Genomic DNA, 20,642 nt, shown 5'->3' with positions numbered 1-20,642 from the left:
TATTAATACCGACTTCTTGGCTTTCAATATATTACCTCCCCTGCTGGTACTGCAGCTTCTGCATGCATGTCCTTTTCATGCTTTGGAGAGGCAAAGCGTGAAATGGACACGGTGGATGTCTGCTACACGTTTTTCCATGATATCGGGTGGAACTGTGACTAGGATAAAGCAACTAAAATAGTGCACATTGCATGAGAAAGGCAACTGGATGCATAGAAGGCTCAGGTGGGTGATTAGCAATGTCGGACTCTGTAGTTTTCTCTGGTCCCCTCCCCAATCAGACCAGGAGTGACATGTTTAGCCGCATGTTCTCCTTAAATTGCTGGCTGTCTGAGTGGTGTCCCAGAAACGATGTGGGCTTCATAGATAATTGGCAAACCTTCTGGAGGAAACCTGGTCTTGTTAGGAGAGATGGCATCCATCCCACTTTGGATGGAGCAGCTCTCATTTCTAGAAATATCGACAAATTTATTAAACCCCTCAAAACATGACTATCCAGAGTTGGGACCAGGAAGCAGAGTTGCAGTCTTACACGCCTCTCTGCAGCTTCTCTCCTCCTGCTACCCTCCAAAAACCCATCTCCATAGAGACTGTGTCTGCTTCCAAAAAGACAAAAAACAAACTAAAAACCAGCAACAAACAACTTAAACAATCACAAAGAAAGAACAATACAGTATCCACATCTGAACCAAAGAGTAAAACAGTGAAATGTGGATTATTAAATATTAGGTCTCTCTCCTCCAAGTCTCTGTTAGTACATGACTTAATAATTGATCAACAAATTGATTTACTCTGCCTTACAGAAACCTGGTTGCAGCAGGATGATTATGTTAGTTTAAATGAATCAACACCCCCGAGTCATTCTAACTACCAGAAATCTCGAAGCACAGGTCGAGGGGGCGGTGTGGCAGCAATTTTTCACATCAGTCTATTAATTAATGAAAGACCAAGACAGACTTTTAATTCATTTGAAAGCCTGATGCTTAGCATTGTCCACCCCAGCTGTGAAACTCAGAAACCAGTCTTACTTGTTATCATCTATCGTCCACCTGGGCCTTACACAGAGTTTCTGTCTGATTTCTCAGACTTTATATCTAATTTAGTTCTGAGCTCAGATAAAATAATTATTGTGGGTGATTTTAACATCCATGTAGATGCTAAAAATGACAGCCTCAACATGGCATTTAATCTGTTGTTAGATTCAATTGGTTTCTCTCAAAATGTAAAAGAACCCACCCACCACTTTAATCACACTCTAGATCTTGTTTTAACATATGGCATAGAAACTGAACATTTAACAGTGTTTCCTGAAAACCCTCTCCTGTCTGATCATTTCTTGATAACATTTACATTTACAATAATTGATTACGCAGCAGTGGAGAGTGGACTTTATCAAAGTAGATGTCTTTCTGAAAGCGCTGTAACTAAGTTTAAGAATATAATCCAGCCACTGTTATCATCGTCAATGCCCTGTACCAACACAGAGCAGAGCAGCTATCTGAACGCTACCCCAACAGAGGTCGATTATCTTGTTAATAATTTCACCTCCTCACTACGTACGACTCTGGATACTGTAGCTCCAGTGAAAACTAAGGTCTCTAATCAGAAGTACCTGACCCCGTGGTATAATTCTCAAACACGTACCCTAAAGCAGATGACTCGTAATCTGGAGAGGAAATGGCGTGTCACAAATTTAGAGGATCATCATTTAGCCTGGAGAAATAGTTTGTTGCTTTATAAGAAAGCCCTCCGCAAAGCCAGAACAGCTTACTACTCATCACTGATTGAAGAAAATAAGAACAACCCCAGGTTTCTCTTCAGCACTGTAGCCAGGCTGACAAAAAGTCAGAGCTCTTTTGAGCCAACCATCCCTTTAACGTTAACTAGTGATGACTTCATGAACTTCTTCACAAATAAAATTTTTATCATTAGAGAAAAAATTACCAATAATCATCCCACAGATGTAATATTATCTACAACTACTCTTAGTTTCATTGATGTTAAGTTAGACTCTTTTTTTCCAATCGATCTTTCTGAGTTAACTTCAATAAATTACTTCCTCCAAACCATCAACGTGTCTTTTAGACCCCATTCCTACAAAACTGCTCAAAGAAGTCCTGCCATTGATTAATTCTTCGATCTTATATATGATCAACCTATCTCTAATAATCGGCTATGTACCACAGGCCTTCAAGGTGGCTGCAGTTAAACCTTTACTCAAAAAGCCATCTCTAGACCCAGCAGTCTTAGCTAATTATAGGCCAATCTCCAACCTTCCTTTCATATCAAAAATCCTTGAAAGAGTAGTTGTCAAACAGCTAACAGATCATCTGCAGAGGAATGGTTTATTTGAAGAGTTTCAGTCAGGTTTCAGAGTTCATCACAGCACAGAAACAGCTTTATTGAAGGTTACAAATGATCTTCTTATGGCCTCTGACAGTGGACTCATCTCTGTGCTTGTCCTTCTTGACCTTAGTGCAGCATTCGATACTGTTGACCATAATATTCTATTAGAGCGATTAGAACATGCTGTAGGTATTACAGGTATTGCACTGCAGTGGTTTGTATCATATCTATCTAATAGACTCCAATTTGTGCATGTAAATGGAGAGTCCTCTTCACACACTGAGGTTAATTATGGAGTTCCACAGGGTTCGGTGCTAGGACCAATTCTGTTTACATTATACATGCTTCCCCTAGGCAGCATCATTAGAAGACATAGCATACATTTTCACTGCTATGCAGATGACACCCAGCTCTATCTGTCCATGAAGCCAGATAACACACACCAATTAGTTAAACTGCAGGAATGTCTTAAAGACATAAAGACTTGGATGGCCACTAACTTTCTGCTTCTTAACTCAGATAAAACTGAGGTCATTGTACTCGGCGCTGAAAAGCTTAGAAATATGGTATCTAACCAGATTCTTACTCTGGATGGCATTACCTTGGCCTCCAGTAACACTGTGAGGAACCTTGGAGTCATTTTTGACCAGGATATGTCCTTCAACGCACATATTAAACAAATATGTAAGACTGCGTTCTTCCATTTGCGCAACATCTCTAAAATTAGAAATATCCTGTCTCAGAGTGACGCTGAAAAACTAGTTCATGCATTTATTACTTCCAGGCTAGACTACTGCAATTCATTATTATCAGGATGTCCAAAAAACTCACTGAAAAGCCTTCAGTTAATCCAAATGCTGCAGCAAGAGTACTGACAGGGACTAGAAGGAGAGAGCATATTTCTCCTGTTTTGGCTTCCCTTCATTGGCTTCCTGTTAAATCCAGAATTGAATTCAAAATCCTGCTCCTCACATACAAGGTCTTAAATAATCAGGCCCCATCTTATCTTAATGACCTTGTAGTACCATATCACCCTATTAGAGCACTTCGCTCCCGCTCTGCAGGCCTACTTGTTGTTCCTAGAGTATTTAAAAGTAGAATGGGAGGGAGAGCCTTCAGTTTTCAGGCCCCTCTTCTGTGGAACCAGCTTCCAGTTTGGATTCAGGAGACAGACACTATCTCTACTTTTAAGATTAGGCTTAAAACTTTCCTTTTTGCTAAAGCATATAGTTAGGGCTGGACCAGGTGACCCTGAATCCTCCCTTAGTTATGCTGCAATAGATGTAGGCTGCCGGGGATTCCCATGATGCATTGAGTCTTTCCTTTCCAGTCACCTTTCTCACTCACTATGTATTAACAGACCTCTCTGTATTGAATCGTATCTGTTATTAATCTCTGTCTCTCTTCCACAGCATGTCTTTATCCTGTCTTCCTTCTCTCACCCCAACCGGTCGCAGCAGATGGCCGCCCCTCCCTGAGCCTGGTTCTGCCGGAGGTTTCTTCCTGTTAAAAGGGAGTTTTTCCTTCCCACTGTCGCCAAAGTGCTTGCTCATAGGGGGTCATATGACTGTTGGGCTTTTCTCTGTATCTATGAAGCGCCTTGAGGCGACATTTGTTGTGATTTGGCGCTATATAAATAAAATTGAATTGAATTGAATTGAATGTTTGAACACACACTCACAAAAACACTAATGCATTAAAGTTACATTTTCATTTTCTAATGTAATGTAACTCCACTTCTTGCATAGGTATGTAACTAAAAGCAATTGACTGAAGAGTTAGTTACAACTTGTCTTGAGTTAAAATTTCAATAATTTCCAACTATTATCAAAGTACTATTCAAATAGGTTACATTTCACAAATGTTTTAAGTAGACATTATCACTTAATAACTACTTGTACTCATCATATGTCAAGAGGTGTCCACACAGGAAGCAACAACCAGCAACATGGCAACCTCAGACCATAGAGAGCAATTAGGTCATCTTACCATTTACACATTTACACTGTCACAAGTGACGGTGAGGGAAACAAATGTCAGCAGCATGAAGTGGGCTAGTCATTTATGCTCAAACGTTAAACTTTTCTCAACTTCAAGGATTAAAGCACTTACCGGTGGCAATGACTAACATATGATTGACATATGACAGAGTGGAAAATACATCAGTGGGGTTATATAGTTGTCCCTGAAATTAAATACATATATATTTAGTTGAGGAGTAATAAGGAACCGAATATTCATCTGACCTACCACTTTATATAATCTGGAATTTTTCTAACTATTGTACAATCAACATCAGACTACTGATCTCCAAAAGTTGATTCTGTTCATCTGGACGTAGCGTTATGTGGGAGAAACGTTTCGTCACTCATCCAAGTGACTCCTTCAGTCTCAGCTGACTGCAGGTTTCTCCAATCTTATAAACAGTACATTTGCATAATGACTGAAACCAGCCCACTGAAGGAACAATGGGCTGGGAGGTCAGTTCCTTCATCAAAATTATAACTTTCTTCTCATCCCAAAGCAACGGTGTAAAAGACATATTTTTCCACAACAACACTAATGAGCACCTACGTTTACAAAGCCACGATTTACACTTGACTTTACAAAAAACCCACTTAAGCATAAATACAGCTCCTGCGACTCCGTGTGTAACCACTTCTTCGTAAACCTTTAGTACACAAGTATAAATTGGGTCAAAGTATTTAAAATTATACAAAGCATGAATTTATGGGTGGCTCATGAAAATAGATAGATAATAATAGTTAATAAACTTTAACATGGCTATTTTGCTCCTTTCGCCATCTCTTACCATGCACTTAATTCACAACACATTTCAACATACCTGCTGCAGCCAGAACCAGGCTCACTTTTAACACAACCCCTATTGTCAGAAGGACTATAAAACTATAAAGTCGATAAAAGAAAATTACCTAAATAAATGTGAAAATATGTAGAGGGCTTGCAATCATGAGAGGGCTTGTTGGGAAAGTGAATTATTTTAATGAAAAAGTCATTCCTGGGGAGAGGAAAAGGCCCGGCTGCGGGCTGTTTGTGCATGGCTTAAGTTTCTCTTCTGTAATAAAAGCACAAGGACTTGTGTGTCCACATGTGTGTGCCGTGTGTGGGTGTACTGGGTTGAGCGTGGAATAAAGGAGACAAAGTAGACGGCCAGTTTTTTGAGACACACACACTCAAATAATTAATCTCAAAAACTGGCAGAAAAAAAAAGCTATGTCTGGAGATAGCTTCATCCACTACACACGAATTGTAGCTTTTGGAACAGTTTGACTTGTGGACAAAACATAGAACGGCCACACTCAATATTGCTGCTTTTTCTGGTCTTTATCTCTGTTTCCATTGATGCAAGTATGTTTGTCTTCTGCTTCCAGACCCTGATGGATTAAGGCAGCGGGGGATGGAGCAGCCTGCCCAAGAAACCCTCCTACTACCTAAAGCTTGCTGAATTTGAACCTACAGTGAGCTGACAGGAACAAAGCAGAGTCAAAGATAATCTCCTTTTGTGCAGCCTTGTGACAGAACAGACTCTGTAAGGAGGAGGAAGAAAAGCAACTACGTTACACGTTGGACATCCCGTGAGGATCAAGAGCCTCAGGGTGGCCCGATCATGAAACCTTCCATCTCTGGGGGCTCCCCCTCTGGTCTTCTGCTGGTTCTAATGTGCTGCCCCCTCCTGGGCTTGGTCCATTCTGCCAGCAGCAGCAACAAGGCCAGAGATAACGGACATGCACACCTGGGAGATGCTGACCCAGACCGCTGCATGAGGCATCACTTTGTGGAGACCATCACACACCCAATTTATAAATGCAACTCCAAGGTAAACCTACCAACACACTAAAAGCCAACCTTTTATATGAAATCTAGATAGTTGTCAATGTTTGTTATGTGACTGTTACTTTGTTTGATGTATTAAATGTTTATTGTTGCCAATGTTTAAATGGAGTGCAATATAACTTCAAAAATGAGACCATCCCAGAGTCTCTCAGTTCCCTCTGTCAGCCGGTGGTGTGATTTCTGTGTGAACGATGTGATTGAGCTTTCCCACAAAAACCCAAAGGATGTGACAATTATTCTACACGCCGCGTAGCTCAGTGCCTGCCTTCTAGTGCAAGTGTGAAGAGCAGAAAACAACAGCTTAGAACATAAGTCAACTAATAAGCCCTGTCATACACTGCAGGATGAAACATAAGGTTAGCTAGCTACCTGGTGTTGGTATCAAGTTGTCCATGTTAGCTGATGAGCTGAAATTAGCCAGAACACAGTTTTATTTAAGTTGGATGGTCTGGAGATGGAAGTGGAAATTTGACTATCAGGGGAAACTGTGGTGGACTTCAGGATGTTTGGTTTTCAGAGTCACGGACAAACTGCAAACAGCAGGGTCTGCTAATTAATCTAATAACTTAGCTGGACATTTTAAAACGACTTTATCTGCCAATGTTACCAAAACTGAGTATGGCTAATCACATCTTGCTTGTCAGTGAAAATCATATCTGAATGAAAATGCTAGTTGGTTAGCTTGCCCAGCTAAAGTGATCATTGATTATAAAGTGTCACACGGTAATGATTTTAGTAAATCATGCAATGGCAAAGATATCTATGAGTAATATTTACTTTTTACAAAATATAGTTTTCTTTTCAACATGGAGGTGGTTAGCAAGCTATCTGCAATTTAGCTTTGATGTCTTTATGTTGATATGCAGTGTTTATACCGGTCTCCTGGTTTCTGTTCAAGATACAAGAAATACAGCACATACAACAGAACAACTGTTTTTTTTTACAGGACAGTGTTGACTGGCGAAAGTACAAGCTGAGCATGAACCTGAGCTATAGCCTATTGATCACCTGGGTGGAGGTGTCAGTAATAACAGTGGTTTTCTAAGGTTGCACAGAGCTCCTTAAGGTAATGGGCCATTTGCTTCAAATCAAGCCCCTGAGCCTAAGAATAATACCCAGCAATGACTTAAGAGGCATTTTTTCTCACAAATTCCTTCCTTTCTACTAGTATTGCTCATTTCCCCTTGAAAGCCTTTCTCCATTTGACCATTCTAGTGTATCATTCTTTCCTTTGCTCTCTTAATCTTCATCTCTCTTTTAGAAGAGTCACATAGGAGTGTGTGTGTATGTGTGTGTGTTGGTGGTTCTGGAGATGGGCCACGCTGCAGACATATTCTGCACCTCAGCTGGGGCTCAGATTTGGCTGTAGCTATCGCGTCGCTGTTAGCCTGCTCGCTCGTGCACTGCCAGGTGCTAAAGAGGGGGGGAGAGAGAGATGGGGTGAGGAAAGAAGAAGAAAAGTGGAGAGGCAGTGATTAAACAATGGTGTGGTGTGTATCCTGACAACTTAAAGACAGCCACTTGACGTAAAGAGACTGATGATCCCATTGAGTAGCACCAAACATGTGAATGTTATTGTGGGAAGGTGCTGTCGATTTCCCCTCTTTCCTTTTGTTGTGCATCAGTGCAGTTGCTTGTCTAGCGTGAGTGATCTGTTCTTTGGTCTTTTTTTACTATTCTGACTCTGAGTGCATCAAGCAGGTGGCCAAACCGCAACTCGGCGAGGCAGGGCTGAACACACACTCAGCATGCGCTTGGCTTTCTATCACAGCGCACAGAGAGCCGAGTGGAAGCCTAACTGAGCAACTGTTTTACACCTCAGGCCTGATTTAGACTTCTGTGGTGAATCTTTGTAGCGCCTACAATGTAACCTACGTAAGTGGCCGACTTCTTGCCGGCATTTATGCTTGTGCTGGTGCGTTATGTGCTAGTTAGCATGTGGTCGCGTCCTTTGTTTTATATGCGGTGCCAGCGGATAGAAACCAATAAAATGATGGGCCCTCACGCTTTGTTGTGTTCTTTTTTGTTGTTTGCTTCTTTTCTGGGGTAAACTATATTGGTTCCTCGAGTCTTTCCACTTTCATATTTTGGCTGTGTACAGTACTGTGCAAAAAGTTTGAGCCAGCTGTCATTTCTTTATATTTTGATTCTGCAAAGCCAAACTTCCCTGTCCTTTTAACCTCTTAAGCCCCAAGCCTAACTGATCTCCTGCCTTTTGCCCCATGTCAGGGGGCGTTGGGGCTTAAGAGGTTGTCTTGAGTGATGGGTCCTCAGGTTATCTGAAGGTGTTTTAAAGCTTTTCTTTGAACATTTTCATTCCAGTCCTTGTACCTGACCATTTTCAGAGGATTTTCATTTTTAATTCTTGTGTTTTAAATCCCTTAATGCTGACCTATGAATTAGTATCACAAAAGTCATTTAACAAAGGGATGAGCCAGCGTTGTGTCTACACAGACAATTTAGCAAATAAACAATTTTAAAAGTATCTTCTGTCACTTTATTTTGTCTTTTGTCAAATAGTTTGATAGACATAAAGTAGCAGTAGTAGGCAATTTGGAAAGAGCTGTTAGCTGAAAACTTGTTGGCATATCTCATCATGCTTAAAAATATACATCAGATAAACAGTATCTGAAAGGCTTGTTCTTAAGGAACAGGAATAAGTCCAGTAAAAAAATAAAACTGACACAAGACCTGAGCGATGCATCTGGCACTCCAGTTGATCCAACTTCAGTTTGATGACCATCAGAAATGGTCTCAAGAAGGCAAGAAGGAAGAGAAACAGGGAAAATGTACTTATAATAACTTTATTTATATAGAACTTTTTAAAACACAGTTACAAAGGGCTTCATAGTTTGGATAAAAATGCATTAAAGTTAAGTGCACATGCACACAGTCGCTTTCATTCCTGCATACACAGTCCTATACACGCATAGCAGAAGAACAAAAGGCCACAAATAGACAGCAAAAGATTAAGTAGAAGCTAAACTATAGAAATGAGATTGCAGCAGATGTTTAAAACAAACCCCAGATTCAGCCAACCTGAGCTACAACCACAAAATCGTGATTACCTTTAAAATTAGAGCAACAGTTAGGAGACCCCGATCAGATGAGGTTGGCTGCAGTTATGAGTAGCTCTGCTTTATACGCAGGAGCCCGGTCATGAAGGGCTTTATATGTTGTTAGTAACATTCTTAAATGGATTCTGAATGCCGGCTAGTTTTTGTTTTGTTGCATTATGTACCAACTGAAGACGGGCTGAGGAGGCTGAGAAATGCATGTGAAAAGTGAGCAGCAATAATCAAGACAGAAGAAAATTGTGTGTGTACAAGAAGTTCCACATTATTTGGAGGCAATTTAGGTTTGATTTTTTAAATGAAAGAAACAAGACTGGATGAGGTATGCCAGATTACACAGTGAACTGGACTAAAAAAAACAGTGGCACCAGGTCTTATAGAGATGGATCATCAGAGGATTTGTATGAACAAGAGAGGGGGACAACAGCAAATGTCTACAGCCATCTGTAAAACATGGCTTGGGGCCAGTAGTGTTGGGGATCTTGTCAACAGTGATGGAATTATGAACGCAGAGCCCAGGCCTCAACATTATTGAAGCAGTGTGGGATCACCTTGACAGAAAACAGAACAAAAGGCAGAAACAATCCAAAGAACAGCGTTGACTGACCTTCAAAAAGCTGAAAATAAGAAATAACGAAAGCTTTAAAGGTGGTCATAAAAGTGGTCATACAAAACACTGACTTTGTGTGTTTTTGCCTTCTACTCTGTGTATTGTTAAACATTTTTCCGGTTTTCCTAGGAACAAAGAAATATGGGGCAGCTCAAGCTCAAGCAGTACTGTATGACTAGAAAGAAAAAGCTCTCTCTGCTGTCTGCAGCCCAGGTGTTGAGTAATATTCTGGTAGCAAACTCCTCCATTGTAAATTTGAACTTACACCAGCACTATGCTAATTCCACAAATAAAGTTGAGTTTACAGGGTGCGAAGAGCACAACTCAGCCAGTGGAAGCAGTTGTATAATGTCCTCTGTGGATCTGAGGGGAGAAGAAAAACAAACCTGGGGATTTCATTATGGTTATCTTGGCACTGTGCAGCGTGCAGAGAAATAGGATTGGGTTTGTTTTTGAATGACTTTCCTGCTTAGATGCTAACGCAACTCTTGTCTGAGCATCTGTCTCAACTTATTAGCAAAAAACACGATGAAAACACACGGGTTAGATCCGCAGTTTGTGGTTTCCTGCCAGTGCTGAACTGCTGCTTTCTCAGGTTAATGTAAGTAACATCAGCAGTTGTGACCTGTTTCACCGGAGCTAAAGAAAACCATCGAAACAGCAAAATTCATAACAGCCATTTTGGAATAAAACTGTAGATAAACACAGCTGCTGCTAATGACATTAATGAAAGCTGTGCTGTGTTGACAGAGCTTTGATCGGTGTGATCAGGAACACCTGCACTTACGCTCGAAATGCACTTTGCATTTTTCTTCGCGTCTTAGCTCCACTTAAACTTTAGTCTGCTAAAGATATTTTAATTGTGAAGGAAAAAAACAATATTTCATACACTGATGTGGTTATTTATTGTACTTTTTTGTGCACAAACATAAAAATTGTACTGTTTTGTTTTTTTGCAGTGCAGTAAAAATGAGTGAAAAATTGTTCAAGATGTTGATTTTTTTTTCTTCCCTCTTTGTTCTCTGCTTATTTTCACCCCTGCTGGGTTTTTGGTGTTGATGTGTGAGTATACTGTACATTGTCATTTATGTGACACTAAACCAACTATAGGGTTCAGTTATTCAAAGAAATGTAGAAAACCATCTGATAAATGGATTTATCAGAAATTGCCTTTGATTTGTGTTCAAAAACACAGAACATACTTACCAGTTATTACCAGTGTAAAACTAGTTCTTCACCTTGAGTTTTATTTAAGCCTGTAAAGCCTGAAAATTTCCAGAAAATTCCTTTCTTTCAAACTAGTTTTTGTCGACCCTTCTGACAAATTTGCACGTATAAGATTTAATTTGTATCATTTTTGCTACGTCCAGGATTTTTGTGCAATTTATTTTTCATAGTTTGTTTATCTTAAACCAAAAAAGACATATTAGACGGTTATAGTTCTTAAAAACTGATGCATCAAATCTGATATACTTGGCATTACAGGGTTAATTATAATTTAAATACATTAAAAAAATAAAAATAAATTCCAAGGTTAATAAGGTTTATAATTAAGGTTCCAACTAACTATTACTTCCACTGCTGATTAATCAATGTGTTGTTCAGTAAATAAAATATCAGAGCACAGGAGAGTCTGAGGTGACCTAAGGCTATAAAATCAAGCCTTCATATGAGAAACTGAACTGAACGTGTTATTCCTCTTAAGTATTACTGCCCTCACAACCCAAGCACAATGGGGCAGAAGAGAATGTGGAGACCACACATGATTTTCACCAAGTGTTTCACCAAAACGTTTAACATGGAGTGAGTTCTTCGGTTATGCATGTGTCTTGTGTGAACAAGTGCTGTGCAAGTAAACCAAAAAAATAATGGTGACAACGTTCAGTCAAAACAAAAAATCTGAAGGTCAGCGAGCAGCTGAGTCTGTAGGCCCAAATTGTATATCTGCAGATGAGCAACCCAGGTGTCAGCCATTACTCCCAGGGAGCCATTCCACACATCCTAGCAACGACAAAAAACAGGAAGTGGATGTAGAGACCTTCTAAAGGCCAAGATGAAACTTCAGCCTGTAAAGCATTAAAACAAACTCTATGACATATTAAATGCATGAAAAAAATATTCTTGCTGTAAGAGACTACAGTAAGCAAACAAAATGCCTTAGCCCCCCCCCCCCCCCCCCCCCCCCCATTCCCACACACAGAAAAAAAAAAAGAAAATATTTCACATGCCCCATGCATCTGAATGGATCAGTCACACAAGCTATCCATTTGACGACAGCACAGATTACTGTGTCGACTCTCTGGATTTTGTCTTTAGGACATATGGGACTTCCTCACGGGAATCACAAATATTTCAGTGCAGGGTTGCAGAAAACTCATCCTTCATTTCTGAGTATCTTAGTTCTTAACATAATTACATCTGTCTAAACTTGGACACCAACACTGCTGCGGACATACTAGTTGATGACAAAGTTTCAATGCTTTTATTTTGGAATTTTGGTTATCAATTACTTTTATTTTAAAAGACAAATGCTTACATTCTTTATGTCACACTGTAATTACATTGTTACCTAACAGATCCACGTGCATTTAGCAACCCCGGCTCAAATAAAGTCCAATGCTGCTCAGTTTTAGTCTGAAAATCCAAGCAGTGACTTTTTTAAGTAAAACAGCAGCTGTTGTTGGAAACACTGAAGTAATTTCAGCCAAAATAAGCACCATTATTCCTAATTACAAAAGTACTTGAGTTTAGAGCATAAAACCTCAAATTCAAATTAAAAACTGCCAATAAAAAAAACAAAGTAGGAAAAAGTAACCACAGCGCCTGTCACTAAAACACAACAGACCGATGAATGCAAGGTTCATGTCATATTGGAGTTTTCATGATTAATCATAGCTAACTTCTCATCGTGAGAATTCAAGAATTTAACGTAATTCTTTTAAAAATTATTACACAACTAACACACATCCAGCTCCAGCACTCCACCTTCAGTTTTTTACTGTCGTGTCCTATTTAATTTTATTCCGTTTTATTTTATTTCTTTATATAGCACCAAATTACAACAACAGTCAGTTCGATGTGCTTTATATTTGCACTGCTGACATTTCTCCTATATGTATAGAATTACATGTATATAACACCCATCGGACCAGGGGCACGTCCAGAGGGGGCCACAAGGTGGTACAAGCCCTTTTGAAAATATATAATACTTGTATATTATATAATTTTAAATAATTATATAAATAATAAATACAAAGCTAGTCTTGTATTTAGTAATATTTAATCATTTACAATGTAGTTCAAAGGAAATTTACAGTTTGTTGCAAAATTACATACTACTACTACCGCAAATGAAATTACAACAACAACAACAACAACAATAATAATAATACTAATAATAATAATAATAATAATAATAATAATAATAATAATAGGGAAAATGAGCCTGACATGTTGCATCTAAAATAATAATTTCTTTTTTTCTGTATTAAAAGAACGATCCCTCCGACAGCAGTATATTGTCACTAGATTCTGTTATTAGTGATGTTTTATTTTTCACTATAATAAAACATAATCATACATAAAATTTGAAAAAACTGATAAAGGTGCAAATTAATAAAAAATGTATACTGTACATCTTGAAAATTTGCAATATAAATTAACTAACTTTTTAAATAAGTTTCCTTTGGGAAAGTTTTGAGTTATCAGAATCTCCTCCAATAACCTTTTCTTGAAATTGAGCCTCTAAATGTTCCTCAAGGAACCTCCAAAGTGAACAAAGTTGCTTGAATGAGCCCATGATGACTGCTTAGTAATGGTTTATATCACTTTATATCCTTTTTAACAGGAAGAAACCTCCAAAATAACCAGGCTCAGAGAGGGGTGGCCATCGACCGATGAGAATGGAAATATACAGAAGTACAAATTGAGTCGTTTAAAATGGTGTACGTTCACCCGATAATAGTTCATTAGGGCACTTGAACAGTGCTGTGTCAGTACTGAAGCTTGCATAGGTTTGTTTAATGTAGCGGCTCATGAGTAAAAGGAGGAAAGGTGCAGACAGAGAGGAGGCCAAAGTTTAATAGCCTGATCCTTTGCCAGGACAAAGACAAATGGTCTTAAAGTGGCGACAACACTCTTCGTGTGTGTGTGTGTGTGTGTGTGTGTCACCCATACATGGCCCCAGACAGGCCTTTATCAAAGTGGGTACACGGGTGGCGACACACAGCAGCTGGCAGAAGGACATGACACAGGAGTCAGTTTAGGGAGGCGACAGGAATGCAGTGACCTACAGAGGAATGCCGGTCGGACAGTCACAACACTAATCAGGCTGGTGATGTGTATGTGCATGTGTGTGTGCTGATTGGTTAAACTGGGGAAAGGTTTCATATGCTGACTTTGTTCCCTCTAAACAGCACAGAAAAAAAGTGGCCAACCACGCACACATAAACACACACAGAGCCCAAACATCTTTGTACTCCCCTTAAAGAGCCTGAAGGTCAACGAAAAATGCTTATCTGTATTTTTCATAACATCGCCTTTTCGCCTACTTCTTTCTTCCAGATGGTGTTGCTGGCGCGCTGCGAGGGCCACTGCAGCCACACGACCCGCTCCGACCCCCTCATCTCATTCAGCTCAGTGCTCAAACAGCCCTTCAAGAGCACCTGCTCCTGCTGCCGGCCGCACACCTCCAAGCTGAAGGCGGTGAGGCTGCGCTGCACTGGCGGGACTCGCATTACGGCCACTTACAGATACATTCTCGCCTGCAACTGCGAGGAGTGCAGCTGAGCAGACAGCAGCACCCTCCCAGACCCTCAAGACTCTCAAGAGACGGCATTTTTCTTGGCCACAGACCTTCCTCTCAAGCTGTCCAAAGCATTTTGGTTGATTATTGGATCAGAAAACGGCCCCAGAGATACTGGTTGTTAACTTGTGAGTGATAGTTTGGAGCAGTCAGATCAGCCTCACGTGGGCCTTAAAATTGACCTACAGCCCTTGGGAATCAGACAGAACATACTATACCCTTTCTATTATGTGCATTCAATCAGTACAAACAATGCAAAGCGTATTTCTTCAGCTCACAAGGCCAGACACCACAAACTGCAGCTCCCAGGAGCCCGCTGGAGACCCTCCTCGCTGCAGAGACACACTGCACTCATTATAAGCCTCCGTAATTCATAACACACACGCTCAAGAACCACAGAATGAGAGCTCATTGCAAATATCTGTAACAGCCTTCTCCCAGCTCCATAAAAAAAAGAAGAAAAAAAGAGAAAAGAAGCATTTGACGACTAAACAAAATGCCTCGTTAAAAAGCAGCATGGGAAAGGACAAGCGGTTTCCGCGTGAGCCCTGACATGTGCTGGATCTACAGTGGAGCACCTGCGTCGTGCTTACTCACCCAGTAACATTTTACACACTCCCTGCAGACTTTCATCTAGCTGTGTAAAACATGACTGATGCTGACAGGAGAGCTCATCGAATGAACAGTAGAAAAAAAAAAAGAAGAAAAAAAAAGAGTAGCGTAAGAGGGGCCCAGAGGATGCAAGAAGACCACTGATGAAGGTTTTAGCAGCCTCTGGGTCAGCGGCGTGGACTGTCAATAGACTGCCAAGGGTATCAGTGCTCATTTAAAGTATAACCTGTTCTACTTGGATCTTTGTGATGTTCACGTTGACGTTATTGTAACTGCCGCTACTATCACGCCGGATTGATTAAACTTGCCGCTATTGCCTGTAACGTATTGTTAGTAATGACATGTCCTGTGTCCAACATGATGAATACAGAACTTCACACTCACTATTCATACTCTATGTGTGCATTTGTGTATGCGTGTGTGTGCCGCAGGCTCATTTGCAAAACTTGTGGTCACTTTATTTGAATTGGAAAAACTGTGTTCAAATTGAGCTTTTTCCATCATTAAGGCTTCAGTTTTTTTCAAACCACAAAGAATCGAGAGCTTGCTTTTAGGATTTGAGCTGAAATAATGGGTGGTTGGAAGCACATAAAGGCCATGGTAGCTTGAATTTTAAATGTTTCATTCTAAATGCACAGCAGTTATCTTCACTGCTTTGGATTATGCTAATTTATGTCATACATGTTAATTTAAATCCTGTGTCTGGCATATACAGCAGGACGTCCTTTCTTTCTTCTTGTTTTGGCTGCTCCCTTTAGAGGGTCACTCCAGCACATCATCTGCCTTCATTCTATCCCTGCATCCTCCTCTGTCGCACCAACCCTCTGCATGTCCTCCTTCTTTACGACCATCTTCTCCATCTTCAACATCCTTTGTCCAATATAAAGTATCTACCATCCCTTCTCTGCACATGTCCAAACCATTTCAATCTCACCCGTCTAACTCTGCCTCCTGAGTTGTCCCTCCCATGTACTCATTTCTAATCTTGTTTATCATTCCTAATAAAAATCACAACATCTTCACCTGCTCCACCTGCAACTGTGGCTATCCAAAATCCAAATCTCCAAATCATACATCATAGCAGGTCTCATTACAATCTTGTAAACCTTCCTTTTCACTCTTGCTGCTATGCTTCTGTCACATATCACCCCTGACACTCGTCTACACCCACTCCACCCTGCCTGCACTCTCTTCTTCACCTCGCAGCTACTTCTTGTAGCTTCACCGTTACTCTCGTCCCTCTCATTCACACACATGTATTCTGTCTCGACTTCTTTTCTTGTTGCTGAATACCTCCACCCCTCCAGGCTCTCTTCCACTGGCTCCCTGCTCTCACCACAGATCACGATGCTGTCTGCAAACGTCTGCTAGTCAAAGATAGTTGGTAGCACTCTCAAAATGTCTGGTCACTAGGGAAAAAGTGATTGAGGAGCAGCTGCTGATTGTTGCTGGGTGAAACTGATCGAAGAGGGTGCTGCTCCAAAAACCTCTGTGTGATCACTTTGGTCACTGGCAAAAGTTTGCAAGTGTCTGCAAACAAACACTCTTCCATACAAACTAAAGGTGACTGCAGCCATCTGCTTGCAGCCACAGCAATCACAATGAGGTTTTCAGTGCAGCACCGTATGACCAGCTCCTGCAGCCATGAGCTACCTGGACTTACCTTGGGGTCTCTGACTGTTTTAAGCCCTGCATGAACGATCATCACCAATCAGTTTCACATTGACTGCCAGCAACCACACGCAACCAGTCTGGGAGTACTTATTTTTCCCCAGTGACTGGCGGCCATCCCATCTGCAGGCCTGTGTGACCGGTGCCTTAACAGATCACTTATCAGTTTGTGCAGTTCACAGCAGAACGACTAAAATGGGTAAAAAATAAAAGCCATCTTTTTGATGTTCTGCTATTAATTAAACCTCTACATGTCATTAAATGTCTTAGCAGAAAATTTCACACTACAAAAATAAATCAATGAAGAGAAAGACAAACTTAATGTGGGATAAATAATATGTTTTGTGTGAATTTCTTTCACTTAAAATGAGAAGGAAAAGTTTACAAAATGAACTTTTATTGATTATGAACTGAAGCAAGTACAAGTTTTATTATGATTTTATTTTTACTGAGATACAAAGGAGCTGAAGGTATTCTTCTCAAAAACATCCATACAGCCAGAAGTCCCTTTTGCAAACACATCTAATCCACTAAGATGGAAGTGGTGGAGTTTAATACAAACACTGGAAGCTAGTCACCTAGAGGTGATGTAGAAATCTGTGGGGATTTTTGCCTCTTAATACATTTCCTTATTTACCCCATGCAAATCAGTCTGCTGAGAACAATATGAGGAAACTGATCTGACTTCTTGTTCTGTCAGCTCTAATCTAAGTCACATAAACCCAGACAGAGAGGTGACTGCTGATCCTATGGTCACTGGAATCCCACTTTGTAAGCTAAAACATTTCAGTGCAGTCAGTGGTAGCTTAGCAATGACATGTGCTGCTTGTAATATGAACTTCATCCAGCCCTGAAACAGCTGGAGAAGAGAAGCTGATCTTAAAGGGAAATTAAATACAGTAACAGTGGATTATATGTGTGCATCATCCTTTGTGCATCCCTAGTGTTCATAGCAGACATTCAAATCCAGAGCAGGAACCATAAAAGTCAGCTGCATGCAGATGAATTCATAGAACTGAAAAAGGAAATGAAATACAAAAAAGCTTTAGGATTGTGACTGCAGGTATTTAATGGTTTGCTTCTATACAGTTTTGCATCATAACGCATAGAGAAGACAAATATGAAGTTACCAACGGGTAGATCCGTTTCTGATTTAGGTTTTGATAAAATTGCCAACATATACATTTTGATGAAACTCAGATTGCTCCTTCCCAGGTTGTGGCACAACAAAGCTAAAGAAAAAGAAAACACATGCAAACGAAATGCAAAAGAAATGCAAAAGATGAAAAACTGAAGGATGGATCCTTTCCCTCACACACCCAAAGCCCACTGTGTGGATTCACCGAGTATCCTGTAAGATTCTTTTTCAGAGAAGTGTGACAGCCTGGAGCACAGAGCTCTGACACTTACAAGGTGTATGTGTTTATTGCTGCTTGCAGTATCTACTCCCTGCACACATGTGTTCGCTGTTTTCAGACCTGTACCCTGTAAAACAGCACAACACGCTGCTCTCTCAACACTTCACTGCCGACAACAACTGACAGCACGGCCGGCTGCTTCACACGTGAACCTCATAAAAACGGCTTTACCTTCCACTCCGGAGATTAATCTGCCTTTCTCTGCTGTCTCCTCTCACTGTGGCTCGCCTTTCTCGACACACACGCGCAAAAGTGCCGGTGGTGAGGAGGCACGAGTAGGTGTGATTAACAGGAGAACTGGTGTGACAGAATGAGAGAAGGTTCAAGGCTGATGCTAACAGCTCTCTTATCAGGCTGTCCCAGCAGAACAAAATAGGATCGGGGAGACTGTCGTTGGCCGGGTCCGGGCCTTCTAATTAAAGCAGCAGAAACATCATTCATCAGGTCCACTTTCTTCATTTCCAGGTGTAAGGCAGCCTGGCAGGCAGATGTGGTCATTATATAACTCTTCACATCAGCAGACATCACACATTTATTCAGTCTCGAGCCTAATCATAACCATTCAGGCGTTTGATATAAAATCGTAGAAAAGAAGCATTTCATTTGGACTCGTTTAAAAAAAATCACTTCTGTGTGTTTAAGTTTCCATCATAGTGCCAGACGTGAAGCGTGGACAACAGCCATGTGCTGGAGGGTTCACAATGTGACCATTCACTGCTTGAGGTTTGCGAGCGTGCTGTCAGCACTTACTTTACTAAGGAAATATGAATACAATGGCAGTGTAGGGTGTAGGCTCACAGTGTTTCAGGTCTCTCTCTGAAGGTTTCGCTTGTTGTTTCATTTCATTTTATTTTTGTGACCGGGGCTGTGCTCGTTAATCAACAACACAATAAACTGTAAAGACTAGAGCCAGCCCTCTATAAGCTAATTCTAAGTCTCTGGCAAGCTCTTAAAAGGGCAACCTAAAATTGGCAGCGCTCTTTGTGATCATATTTTCTTTAAAAAGTGTTTATGTCCTAAAGTATCCAGCAGAGTTTATCTTAACTTAATGTGAGGCTTTGGCAGTCTGCGCTTTGTGTCTAACCAGAAAGAATTTCGTCCTGAAACTTTGGAAATAGCCACGTGGTTTGATTAATTAGGGCTGCTCAGGCATCGTTAACTTCAGCTACTCTCTCCTCGCTTTGATGTGCCAGTATGGTGTTTGCTTTTAATAATAAACAGATTAACCAAATCCACAGTGCAGGAAAAGTTGTTTACAAGGATTGTAATGTAGGAAAACTGGGATGAAAAGTTTATTTCCAGTAAAATGTTCCAAAACATGGGTTTTTGTCTAAACTGTGTTCATATCTAAACTGTGTAACCAAACAGTTCACATATGTTGGGCTTTTGTGGTGTTTCATTAAGTTGCAGGTTGCTTTTGTGTTTCAGATATGAGAAATAATACGCCTTGCTTTTATTTACAGGTCATTCTCGATAACGCCTAAAATCACACTTGGTTAAATCAAAACAAAGTACAGGTGAGCTCAGATTGGTTTTAGTTCAGTTTTAGTTGACTTACATTTTGTAATAGCCTGATGGATGGATGAAATGATGGATACTGATTTCCAATGAATGTTACCAGAAAACCTCTGCTAATATAACCCTGCTTACAGTAGGTCAGCAGCAGTCTTTGACATTTTAAGGCTTTGTCACCAAACTCATCTTGGACCTCTGCTGCCCTCTGCTGACAAAAACACCACACTGTGCGCACCTCTGTTTCCCACTGAAGCGGCACACAGTGAACATTAAAGATTGAGGATATAGCTGGAGCTTACCCTGCATACTAAATATTACAGACGTGTTTTGGAGATTAAAACACTTCATGTCATGGTCGCATTCCCACCGACTCCTTTGGTCTGTAGTTCTTTGTAGTCCCTCGCCTGTCCACCACATTCATACAGCCACCACAGCATTCATTTAATGTAACAGGAATTTTCAGTCACACTTAGGAAAATCATTTAGTGTTGTTTTTTTTCCCAAAACATCAAAATGCCACTGAGCCGCTGACTCACCAAATTGCTTCCTTAGGAGCTGTTATAATATTAAAAAATAATTTAAAAATAAATAAATAACTCTATTCTTAGGCCAGGAGAAGTACTCAGAAGTATTACACAAATTTAACCTAACCCAGTCTTCAGATGTTTTGAGAATACAGGCGCTGTTTTCATGGAATAGAGTGCCACATAATGAGGAATTATGATGATTTTAAAGCA

General features: G+C 40.4%; 1 protein-coding gene across 1 annotated transcript in view; it reads left to right on the top strand.

Moving 5' to 3' along the window:
* Positions 1-16,660, top strand: part of ndp (norrin cystine knot growth factor NDP) — a 30,409-nt gene extending 13,749 nt beyond the window's left edge. The window contains exons 2-3 of the mRNA XM_085135333.1: positions 5,739-6,184; positions 14,449-16,660. Coding sequence (XP_084991459.1) covers positions 5,975-6,184; positions 14,449-14,673 — 435 coding nt within the window. The 5' untranslated portion in view covers positions 5,739-5,974 and the 3' untranslated portion in view covers positions 14,674-16,660. The remainder of the gene's footprint in view (positions 1-5,738; positions 6,185-14,448) is intronic.
* The last annotated feature ends 3,982 nt before the right edge of the window (positions 16,661-20,642 follow it).

This window comes from Neolamprologus multifasciatus, chromosome 16, assembly GCF_963576455.1.
Source record: "Neolamprologus multifasciatus chromosome 16, fNeoMul1.2, whole genome shotgun sequence".
Taxonomy (NCBI): domain Eukaryota; kingdom Metazoa; phylum Chordata; class Actinopteri; order Cichliformes; family Cichlidae; genus Neolamprologus; species Neolamprologus multifasciatus.
The sequence above is the reverse complement of the archived record's forward strand: the minus strand, read 5'-3'. Positions and strand labels throughout refer to the sequence as shown.